Below are 12,702 nucleotides of genomic sequence, written 5' to 3' on the forward strand. Positions count from 1 at the left end.
ATTGGCTACAGGAGCTTCCTGCAGCCAATCAGAAGCCGTGCTTTGGTTTTGAACATTTTGAAAGTCGAATGGACTCCGTTTGACTTCCAAGGTACGACTGTACTTCAGTACAATTACTTGTGAGACATGATCTTCAGCACTGATTTTAAAGGCAAGGCATACAACCATGTGTGTGGATGTTTGATCACCAATATGCAACGGTTAACAAACAAATATATTACTAGTGTTTACTAAAATAAGGTTATTTACTTAAAAATGATACATTGACATAAATTTGTGTACAGAACAAAGCAATTCATGGTAAACTTAAGGCACCTTTTAAATCAGATGCTGTACAAAAAGACACTTAGCCTGTTACAATTAAAAAACATTCTAAACTTGTGGTATATATATAACAAAATGAGTATAATCATACTGCTTCTTTCACCCTCTCCTTTTTATTTACATCTTCTATAGGTTAGCTACATTATTCTTTCTGTATACAATATAGTACATTTTTATATTGGGCATGGGTAAGTCAGAGCACAAAACATGAATACAGTATGTGGGCATCTATATTGCATTCAGGGGTACTATACAACAAGGCAATTGTTCAATGAGATGATCATTTGAAGTATCGTTAAGTCTTTCATTTTGGGCACAATCCACCAGAAATTTTAACACCAGTTTAGAATGAGTGGGAGTTGTGAAAGAACACTCCTGTTTACACAACAATCTCCCTTTTATTTGTCTGGTGACCTGTCCCGTCTTTTTCTACAAACTTCTGCAATCCACCAAAATTGGTTTTGGAGACATGATATAAGAAGTGATGAAGATTCAATATGAATGACTAGGCCAACAATAGCTACCATCACAAGACGAGGCAAAAGGTACATAATTACTTTTCTAAAAGACCAGCCAAATTTGAGTCCTCTCACATTGAAACTGGGCAGAAGACTCAGTATTTAAATTAGTATGCTGCGTGAAAATAATAAATTTTGTTCTAGTATTTCAGATCACACCTTGACGTCAGACAGCATTACTGCAGAGAAGGCAACCTACAAAGTTGTAGTGTGTCAGCTTACTCTATTTAAACAGAGAAGTTGTAGCGCTCACAAATGGGGGAAACGGAAAAGTCTGTTTCCCATGCATTGGAAAGGTACAGATGCAATGACAGTAGTGTCATGAGGCCAATGGCAAATAATGTTTAGAGCTGAGCAGAGTATCAGGGAAAGGATTTATCAAAATAGACATGGGAAACCGATGCTGTTAGTGACACAAACAGGTGTTATGGGTTCATAAAGAAGCTGATTCTTGGAATATGAAGGTGTTACATCAAGCAAAAGGTGACAGCAGCCGCTCAAGAAATGTATTTATGGAGGTAGGCATTTTTATGGCATAAGAAGCAAATAGGTTTGGGTTTTTTATGGCACTAGTTAGAACTTAGTGAAATGATGGCTTTTTGCTATTTTTAAAAAGAAGTGTGATACTCAAAATATATACCAATAGTCTTGGCTGATTGTTATTAGATAATTAGTAAGTTCTCTCAGATGACAATGGGAGAAAAATATTTTGCAGAGCTGAAAACGCCACCCAATTTAATTACAATATTGGCTTTCAGGAATATTTTAGAAAACAAGCAAATGGAATTCCAAGGGGAGATTTCCATTCATTCTCGTTCCTCTAGTATTCCTTACTGCAAAATACATTCAGCATTTGGGTTAATTTCTTAACACTAACCAACCTTCCTCACAGGCTTAAATGGAGCTGCCCCTGCTGCTTTCAAATTCCCAAGGGTGGCACAGCTACCTTAAAAAAAGAGGGAGAGTTGAAAAGTAAGCTTCATAAGGAACAAGGGAGCAATCAAACCATTATACTTTTCATTAATCTAACTATCATGATACTCTCAAAGCTTCAAGGTACACATTCATTTGCAAGTGGGAAATTATTTCAAAAGCATACTTCCAAGGCACAAATGCGCTGTTGATGAACTAGTGTGTATAGGACACAATGGAAGACATAAGCAAGTATGTGTTTTTAAAGAACTGACACACAAACACATACTAAACGTAGTCTAATAAAAGATAACATGAAAAAATCTGAAATGAGTCTGTTGGCGTTATGATAAGGTAAGGCAATAATGTTGAAAAACAAACCAATTCTCTTGACAATGGTATAATTCAATTTTGCCACATTTAAGGTCACTTCTCACTCTTTGGCTGTGATGTCATGGCCACTTGAAAATGCCTCTGTGAGTGGCCACATCCTTCATGTTGTATTGGCTCACCAGGTGAATCAGATATATGTCATGTGTCTGCAAGCTGCCACCAGGAATATTTGGTGGTAGCCTGGAGATAAAACCATACTGCAGAAGCTCATATAATAATAATATAATAATAATTTATTATTTATACCCCGCCCATCTAGCTGGGCCTCCCCAGCCACTCTGGGCGGCTTCCATAGAAACCAAACATACACTAAAATATCACACGTTAAAAACTTCCCTGAAGGCTGCCTTAAGATGTCTTCTGAATGTCAGGTAGTTGACATCTGGTGGGAGGGCGTTCCACATGTGAGGCTGTTTGGCCACCAAGTAGTAAGAAGGATTCTACCACACATCAAGTGCAGCCATATAGCAGAATTGCTGCTGGCATCTACTCCCAATTGAGAATTAATTTACAATCATGAATTAGTCAAACATTTTTACAACTGCTTAATTAGTATGAGTGCAACAAATGACTTCCAAGCACAGCTTTGGTCAGATCACTAAAGTGATCTACAGAGGTGTTAAGGATGCCCTTAAAAAACAAACCCCAATATAGGTGGGACATTCATGCAGCTGGTAGAATGGATCCAAGGAAACATGGACACAGAATGATTAGTACCATCAAGAAGACAGAGTACAATTTCTCCCCTTGCTCTTATGTAAAATTGCCAAGGGGTGGAGAGGGCAAGAGATCAAAAATAAAATTTACTTGAATTTTTGAATCTTACTTCCATGTGATGAAATCAAGAATTTTTTTTTTAGCAAAGGTCACAGTTGAGCTACCTAAAGGAACAAAACTTTTCATAAGCATTATGTTAATGGTACTAAATTTTGGAAGGAAATTATTTCAAAACTTGTTTAACAATCTCAAGTCTTTTTGAGGCAAATTTCATTTCTACTAATTGCATAGCTGGAAGGAATGTGGCACTTCCAATTAGAAAGTGAAATGCCAGACATCTGTTGCTTCTACTACAAAATGCAGTGTGTTCAGAAATAATGGGCTATTCCCTTTGCTCTAGCTAAAATGTCTCCTAAGAAAGTATCAGGGACATGAAATAGCCCATAGATATGTCTGGACTCTAGGAATAATGGACTAAATCCAAACCATGTTAGTTAAACTTAGGTTCCACTGAATTCAATGTGAAAAGTTAGTCATTACTAGGTTAGTTCTCATTGGGAGAAAATGTGGCTTAAGTGCAAATAACTTAATTTGGATGTAACCCAGTGGCTCTGAGATAGTATTGGCATTTGCTTTATTTTAGATTCTCAAGTCAATATTAAAATTAAATGTCAAAATATAATGCACCACTAAAAAAGCTACCCAACTTACATGGCACTTAAAACAAGAAAACAAATATCCCATTCTGGATGATGGAAAATATACACCTCACCAACTATTCTGACAAAACTCAAACATATTTGTTAACATTGTATTTTAATATAGCCTACATCAGTTTTCAATCTGCACTCCCAGGAATCCTGGGGTTCCTCAAGAGATTACGTCAGAGGTGCCTCAAGATGATCAGTAAAAGCAGACAGGCTTCCCGAGACCACTTGTCTACCACTACTGATCTTCCTCTGCTATTCAGAGCCATAGTGGACAGCTGAAAGTGTCCTAGAGTATATACTCGGCTTACGAGAATGTAATATTGAGGCCAAACAGGCCCAGCAAGTGGACTGAGTGTACCTACAAACAATTCTTGAATCTTCAAAATACTCTCTGACAAACAGCAATCCATGCAGAAGTTCTTAAACACGTCAGTTAACGGTGGAAAGCGTTCCCTGAAAGCAGTAGTCTAGTGTAATAATTTGATTTATGGCAAATATTTACCAGCTACCTGTGCAAAACAAAACAAAAAGACATTTTAGAACGTCAGCCCGATTGCTTTCCTGGTACTGGACGGAAAAGAAATGACACACCTTTGCTCAAGATCCGTGGCACAATATTGTCTGTGACTTGCTGCATTCAAAATAAATTAATTCATAGCTTATGTATCCTGTGAACTGTTCAGCTGATACTAATACTTTAAAGGCATCACTGAAAAAGCAATGATTTAAGGAAATGTTAAATAAGATTTGTACATCTATAAATTAAAAAAAAAAAACTGCAATCCTTTGCCTGACCATTTACTGTTTGCAACCTATAGAACAAAATTTTAACACATCCTCACATTTATTTGAATTCACTCTAATATTGCATTAAGGGTCTTAATGAATGCCTCTAAAAGGGAAATTTTTATATCTTTGTAGTATCCATGCACATACTTTGACAGACTATCCAACATTTCTGCAAGTCACATTCACCTTGAATATGATTATTAAGTTTCATTATTTTCAGATGTGAGTATGTTATGTTTACACATATACAAATGAGCAGGTATGTAGCAAATAAAAGTACACTGAACACTATATAAATAACTTCCCTTTTTTAAAGCTAGCTAAGATACAGTTTACAGTACAAGATTACAGGCACTTAAATTATCGGAGACGTTTAACTGTTCCATGTTGTGTGCTCAGTCTTTGGGGAATTCATAGCACTGGGAGTATGAATTGTATTCTGGTCTGTTCTTCACATCACACTTGACGGTGACTTACTGCATAGGTTTATAGTAGCCGTTTTGGTTTTTGGTCATGAAACGTATATAATTTTTCCATGCAGCACAGAGGAAGGCAGAAATTGATTTTCTTTGAAATCCAAATAGGTTCCATATGCTGAGCCAAGGCATTGCAAAAGAAAATAGTAGTTTTGCATGAAATTAAATGGCTTCTTAGGTACTCCAAATGGCATCAGAAAAATCCTGGCACGCCCACACAAAACCATAAAAGGCATAAGGAATTTTCAAATTATTTAGTACCCCAGACTGCAAGCTAATCCACCAAGACTTGATAAGGTATCAACAGGTAGGCAAAAAGCTTATTCCCCCCTCCCCCACTCCGCTGTTTAATTCATTTAACTTACGGCTTTCACAGAAAGCACTATCATCTGAATATGAAATTCAGAATTCAATGAGTTTTAGGGGAGTTTGAAATTGTGAAGAAAATCTCAACGCAGCTCCAAACAAAAACAAAAAGAGTAAAATGATACCATATAGTGTACGTGGATACCATTTTCTACAAAGTACTGAAAGATTTAATATTAGCAGCCTGTAAAAGTGGTGAGGAAGGGGGCTGAAAATCAGACCCAGCCCCATCCCACCAGACCCTATACTTGCTTGAGTGAAGAGGCATAGCAGTCCAATGGCATTTCTTGGTCAAATCTTAACATCTTGAGATTCTACCATCTTGCCAAGTGTCTTCTTAATCCTCAAAGCTGTAAGTCTAGAGGCAGGATTGTGGGCCCAGCATTCACACATTAATTTCAATATTGCTCTTAAACACTGAAAATAGAAAAAGGAATTCTTGCATAAACAATTATGTATTTAACAGGATTTGTACACTGCTATACTAACAACTGTTGGCTCGTTTTTCTAAACCACTTATAGGCTTTTATAATTAAATCAAAGCTTTTAAGCGGTTTACAAAAATGAACCAACAAGCGAACTGCAATAGAAATAAAGTCAAATGTTAAAAACAATGACTTTAAAAATGCAAAAGATAACTAAAACCATCAATTTAAAAAAGATACATAATCAAATACAGTTATGTTTTTAAAAACATCTCAAATTTACATTTCTGGGAAGATTTGCTGAAACAAAAAAAGTTTTCTGCAGGCACCAAAAACAATATAGTGAAGATGTCTGCCTAATATCAAAGTGAAATACTGTTGCTGTTTGGAGTTAATTATTGTTAATGTGCACAGCAGATAAGTAAACCTTTTCTAATAAAAGAAGAATAAAATATTGGTAGTGTTCATGCATCATGATAAATAATAGTAAAAGGTTTTACTGGTAAAAGTGTGAAGACTTGGGGGGGGGGGTTTCCAATCAGCAAACAATGAAAACTTCTAAGTTAATGTTTCCCTTCAAATCTAAAATTTATTTCCGTAAGTGGGGCAAAAAGAATTGTCAACTAGATTCTCCTTCTTTCAGCATGCTTACCTCATCACTATTCCATCTATTAGATACTATAGGGCGCAGGTGCTTAACACATATGACCTCTCTCATGTCCTCATATGAAGGATCATTTGGCACCATGTCATAATAGGGTAGTTGGTACTCTTCAACAATACCTGCAAATAAATGATATAAATTTAAGTATGCAATTCAAAATTATCCCATGTGCTGCAGACAAGACTAATATACCAAAACTGCTTCTGATTTTAGGCCATTACAAGACTTAAGAGAGGCTCTTATTTTTGCATTTCAAAAGGAAATATTCCACCCTACTTGCAAGCAGTTCAGGTGGGGGGCACACATAGAGGCTGAGACACCTACACATTCAAGGGAATAGGGAACAGCAAAGAAAGGAGAAACTAAAAGAGAACATTCAGGCTGGTCTCCACAGATGCTACGCTTGACAGAATGGGCAAAATAAAGAGACATGTTGCTTTGTCACAAAACCATATTGCCTTCCCCATTACCCATGCTACACTCCAAGCCCCACGCAAGTTGGGTTGGTAGAAAAAGGGAACGCTGGGAGTAGCAGCACTTAATGTACAGAGCAACACTAACTTTATAAATAATGAGAGTCACCAATTTCAATTTCTGGAGGCCATGTTGCTGGCAAGAGAGATTGTGGGTGCAGCGCATACACTTAGCAGTCAGGGGATTGCCTGGGGGGGGGGAGTGCTTGGGGATTCATGGAGAAAAGGAAGAGTTGGCGTTAGAGGCTTTAAGACAGCTCCAGAGCTGCTATTCACTCAAAAGGAGGCACAGGGATTTCTTACAGCCCTTTACAAGTCTCCCTCTGATCTCAGAGACTTAAAAGGGAAGCACAAAGAGACCTGGAAAAGGCTTGGTGAACCTTCTCTTGCTTCCCCTCTTAAGTCCCTGCGATTTAAGTGGAAGGGATTTTGACACCTATTAAATTTGGCCCATGATGCAGATCCTGATACGGCTTTGGCCCATGAAGCAAAAAAAAGGTTCCCCACTCCTGACTTAGAACATACGCATTATCATATTTGAAGACTAGATGTAGGCTTTACCTCCTGTGACACAACGCCGAGCCATTTCCCATATGATCAAGCCAAAACTGTAGATGTCAGCCATAATGTATGGCTGGAAATGATTTTTATTCAGACTTTCATCTAGGACTTCTGGAGCCATGTAACGCTTTGTTCCCACTCTGGTATTCAAAGGGACATCAACTTCATTTGTATCACTGAAATTAACATAAAATGTTGTATGGTTGAAATAATGTAAAACTAGCATGCAACAAGAAGCAGTAGCTACAATAATGAAGCTTTTTCCTTCAGTTGTTAAACTAGTGGGGTTTTTTTTAACAGTGTAACACAGCCTTGGTACTAAGCCCCTAGAAAATATCAGCTTGCAAAAATGTTGGTTTTATGAGCAATAAGCAGACTAATAAAAAAAAAGGTGCCGGCTAGAAGCACTCCCCACTGCAAAAGACTGGCTCACGAGGCCCACAGGCACTCCTAGCAATGGAAGCAGGTGGCAGTTGCAGAAAAGCTGATTCGGCTAGCAGAGTGCTTTGCTTCTACTTTGCCAGCCAGTTTGGCTTCCGTAGAGTCCACAGAGGAAGGGATGCCACGTACTCTGCAGGCAGCATAGAAGCTGACTGGGCTGGTGAGAAGAGTGCTGTGTTGCTGCTCCAGCAGCCCCAAACCTGGGTGGAATTCCATGCACTCACTTCCTGGCTGCCAACGGCTTCTGGATAGATGACTGACACACAGAATAGATGCTTTTTGGTGGTGGCCCCACAGTTGAGGAACTCAATACAGTGGTACCTCTACTTACGTTCACCTCCAGTTACGTATCCTTCGGGATACATATGTGGCAAACCCGGAAGTATTTTCCTGGGTTTCACTGCGTGCGCATGCGCTGAAGTGCTAAACCATGCTGCAAGCATGCGCAGAAGCAGCACCTCCAATTGCGAATTCCTCGGGATCTGACCAGAGCTCTGGAACGGATCCCATTCGCAACCAGAGGGACCACTGTACTACGTGATAGCAGCAAATCCCATCCATCAATACTTTCAAATGGGCCTTTAAGACCCACCTCTTTGCCATGGTCTTCAATGGCTAATTGTAAGATGAGCCATAGATATGGTCTTTTTTGGTACGCTTAAGTTACACTGGGTTATTTGTTATTTTTGTGATGGCTCTGAATAGTATTACTAGGAAGATGTTAGAAATCATTTATTGCATTATATTTTATTGGTTATTTTTGGATGTGTACTTTGCAAGCTGTCTTGTTCAGAAAATATCTTAAGTAGTGGGTTATAAATCTGCTAAATAAAGACTAGCATAACCAACCTGCCTGCTAAAGTGAAGATCACAGGAGTAAGGAGTCTTTTAAACAGCCTGCATGGAGAATTTTTATGAAGTAAACTATTTGTAGACAAATGCATATTGGATGCAATTTATAGCTGTCAGTTCAATTTGTTTCAAAGTGAGCATTAAAGGGAGTGAAGTGTCTGAAACTACCACGGAAGAAAAGAATGCTGAACAGTAACAACATCTGTCTCGCTCTTCTTTGAAAGCAGGGCAATTTGTTTTTGTGTTCGCGACATTCCGAGATCTCTAGTCCAAGAACATTTTGTGGCTATACCTTGTCTGAATTATTCTTTCCCAAGTCCACTTTTGCAAAGAAAATATTTATTCTTTCGGGAACATTCCTGTTATGCACAAAGATTCTGCAGTTGTGAACCAGTCAAATGAATCCATCACACTTTTCAGATTTGTGCACAGATACCTCCATGAGTTTACAAAGGATAGGATTGGATTACCTACCTGTTGAATTTGACAGCTAGGCCCAAATCAGCAATACAGCAAGTCCCATTTCTCTTTATCAAGATATTTTTACTTTTCAGGTCTCTGTGTGCAATAGCAGGCTTGCCTTGCGTTCCATATATCTCTGTGTGCAAATGGCACAGGCCACAAGCAGCAGAGTAAGCCAGTTTGAGCAGAGATCTGTTGTCCAGAGTGGTACACTTCAGGAAGTCATACAATGACCCATTTTCATGATAATCAGTAATCAAGTAGAGTTGGGTCCAGGAGCCTGTGCCTTTAATATCTGCTGCTATAAAACCTGTGGAAGTTAGAAACTTAGTTAGTGCTGAATGTTCCCACAAATAGTGAAATTAACGCTGTGCCAGGGATGGATACTGAGCAGACGTTTCTGTGACATGGAGTGGGGCTTTTCCCACCATTCCAACCCATTTAAACATCTAACTCCCTGGCAACAAAACACAAGCCTAAAAGAGTTGTGGTCTTTTAGGAAGAGAATTAAGACCTCTCAATCTGCTTTTTTTTAGTACAGTCTGACTTTGAAGAGACAATTTCATAATCTGCTGTTGATTTGTTTTTATTGTTTGATAATGCTTTTAGCATTTGTTCTGTTGCTTTATGTTCTCAATTACTAGGGCTCCAGCTTCATCAGGAAAGTAGGGTATACATTTGAAAAATAAATAAATTACACATACTACAAATCTCGGATTCCTAACTTAGCAGTAGTTCCGCTGAGGATAAATGGAGTTTTGCCGTGGAAGTGACTGGAAAAGACTAGAGTTCAGTTTCCATAAAAAACAACCCTGAAAACACCCATTGTCATCCCTTTCAATTTAACAGGATTTCTACTTTGCAGATGAACTACATTATTAATAGATTTTAGCAGGTTTTGTCTTTCTTCTCAGAATGACACTACATCTTGATCCAAAAACAGTTTTCAATACTTACCGAGTATATTTTCATGGCGCATGAGAACTGTCTGATAAATCTCAGTTTCTCGAAACCAGCTGGCTTCTTCAGTGGTGAAAAATACTTTCACTGCCACTTTTTCACCCCGCCATTTACCCATCCAGACTTCACCATATCGCCCTTTTCCAACTTGCCGCACCATTTGAATTTGTTTGGCTATTGTCCGCTGGACCTGAAGAAGAAATCTGAACTCACTGAGTGATTCTACGGATGCTGACCAAGTGCTTGGAAGCTCTTATTCTGAGATTGCTTTTTCACCGATAATAGTGGATACTCAAACAATTCATTACAAAGGAGCTGTTAAGTTAAACAAAAATCTGCCACTAATTTAACAAGCTAAATCGTAACCAGATCAAGAAATGAATTCTTTCTTATTGTTGCTCATGGAACCAATCCACATATTTGAAATATTTGGTCTTGGGTCAACACAACATGAAATGAATTTCACTGGAACTGTGGCAAGACTCGGTGGGCAGAAAAACCCTGTTCTGACATAAACAGGTCTTCAACAATCTAATGTTTATCTTTTAACCTAAGATCAAACTGTGTGAGGTTTTTTTGTTTGGGGGTGTGTGTGTTTTTACCCCACAAAGAACTGGTTTACCCACTTGGCCAGAAGCTGTATTCTAATAACCTGGCTCTATTAACCCTGCTTAGGGTGAGTAAGGGACAGGAGACATTCACACTCACCTCGTTTCCATCTATAATTGTTCCAGTCAGTGTCATATGTGCTTCCCACACCCTGAGTACTTTGCCCTACTTATTTACTATTTCCACTTCTGCTCCCCTTTTCCCCAAACCGGGGAAAAAATAAAGCCCTTTTCTGTATAAAGATGTCAGCTGCTCCTTTCTGAAAGGAGCCGTTGACCTCCCATGATGTTTTGTACATGCTTGTAGTTTAGGACCTACCTGAATTTTCCAAATGTACAGGAAAAACTAGCAGAAACTATTATTTAACTTTATAAACCTGTCTCTCTTGAATACCTTCTCTGCGTATCCCAAATGGTTTGACGATCTACTTTGACTGGTGAAACAGTTTCCCAGAAACCTTCCCCATTTGTCTCTCCTGCACTGTGGGATTAAGCAGAAAGCAGGACAGACTAGCTGAAGACTTGCCCAGCAGGGACTGAGGAGATAGTGCAGGCTCCTTTCTCCCAGCCAAGGAGTCCATCTTCCACCTAATGTGGCTTCAACCTAGGGGACTGAAAGATCTGGGGACAGGGTCCACCTCTCCCTTATAGGTTCTTCAATTTCTTTTTAAACAAAAAATCGTGTATTTAAATTTCCACACATACCCCTCAAATAAAACTGCCTTCCTAATAAGTTGTGTGTTTTTTTAAAAACTAGCATGCTAGGAGACTAGTAGTGCCAGGCAAGCATGGAGGAGGCGAAGTACCGTCCTCTGAAGATAGCATAGAAATTCAGCAGGCTCAGAGAAGAAAGACTGAGCAAACTATCCCACCTTGCCAGCCTCCTCAGCTTCAAAAAACTCCAGGCAAATTGTTAACTACATGACTGCTGTAAAATAAAGAACTCTCAGCTGAAGAAGCACAGGTAAACCACAGGCTTACCAACAGAGGAAGTCCTGAACCACTGCCAGAGCTCTGTGATTGGTCAATAAGATCCTTAAGTGACTCGCCAGACGGAATAAAGGCTTCACCCTGCTCCAGGTCACGATTATAACATCCTCTCTTTGCTACCCACTTGCAATAATGCCTGGGGGGAAAAACACATCTTGATATAACATGGTGTTATTTTAAGTAACTATGCATACAGTGACATAATTCCAAAAATATTGCGCACTGGTGGGGTTTTTTTATCAATTTTTGCATCAGTGAGCAAATGTTGTCTATATAGTTTCATTTCTTGGTTTTCAATTTTGCCTGACAAATGCAAACAGCACACGGAAGTGAATACCTGAACTGAGGGGCCAATGTCATTTGAATTTGTGATTTCCTTCATTATTATTGGCTCTGGATATTAAACCCACATATCAAATTGTTGGATCTCCCAGTTTAGTTCTCTGCATGCTAAGCAGAGTGGGAAGAAGAGCACAAGTTCAAGGTCCCCTTCTGATTTTACTGTGTACAGAGTTAAACTCAGATCAAACTGAACAATTCATAGCTAAATCAGGACGGTGGCACCCTGATCCTGAATATGTGTGACAATGAATAAGCTTGTGGTGCCACTGTAGCCTTTCTGCAATGCTGGCACTGAGGCAACGTTTCATGACGGGTGGGTGGGTTGCATAGCTGCTGCTATAATCCATCCTAAGCTCTCAAGTGCTGATGCAGCAAGTGACTGAGCCAGATTGCAACTTTGCTTTAAAAGACAAAACCAAGATGAGTTACAAATGGCAAGTTTCAGAGGTAAGACACTAAGTATGATACAAAAATAGTATCATGCTAAGAGTTGCTTAATTATAGGGTTTAAAAATGCCAATGTCACATACTGCTCAGATTGCTATCTTTACTCTGTATTAGGCCAATAGTGCAATCCTCTATATGTCTACTAAAAAGTAGGTCCCAATGGGGCTTTATCTCAATTAAGCGTGTATAGGATTGTAGTCTAAGGATCAGTTCACAGAGTCCTCTGGTGCATGCACAGGATGGAGCACAATACCAAGTCTCCTCTGCTTTCC

At 39.0% G+C, this 12,702-nt stretch overlaps 1 protein-coding gene across 1 annotated transcript in view; it reads right to left on the reverse strand.

Moving 5' to 3' along the window:
- Positions 1 to 2,550: 2,550 nt before the first annotated feature.
- The window catches only part of BMPR1A (bone morphogenetic protein receptor type 1A), a 54,712-nt gene continuing 44,560 nt past the window's right edge, over positions 2,551 to 12,702 (reverse strand). The window contains exons 8-13 of the mRNA XM_081861233.1: positions 11,633 to 11,777; positions 10,041 to 10,233; positions 9,096 to 9,393; positions 7,329 to 7,504; positions 6,283 to 6,413; positions 2,551 to 5,622 (exon numbers count right to left, since the gene is read on the reverse strand). Of these exons, the coding sequence (XP_081717359.1) occupies positions 5,497 to 5,622; positions 6,283 to 6,413; positions 7,329 to 7,504; positions 9,096 to 9,393; positions 10,041 to 10,233; positions 11,633 to 11,777 (1,069 nt within the window). The 3' untranslated portion in view covers positions 2,551 to 5,496. The remainder of the gene's footprint in view (positions 5,623 to 6,282; positions 6,414 to 7,328; positions 7,505 to 9,095; positions 9,394 to 10,040; positions 10,234 to 11,632; positions 11,778 to 12,702) is intronic.

This window comes from Podarcis erhardii, assembly GCF_964252035.2.
Source record: "Podarcis erhardii genome assembly, chromosome: 5".
Classification (NCBI taxonomy): Eukaryota; Metazoa; Chordata; class Lepidosauria; order Squamata; family Lacertidae; genus Podarcis; species Podarcis erhardii.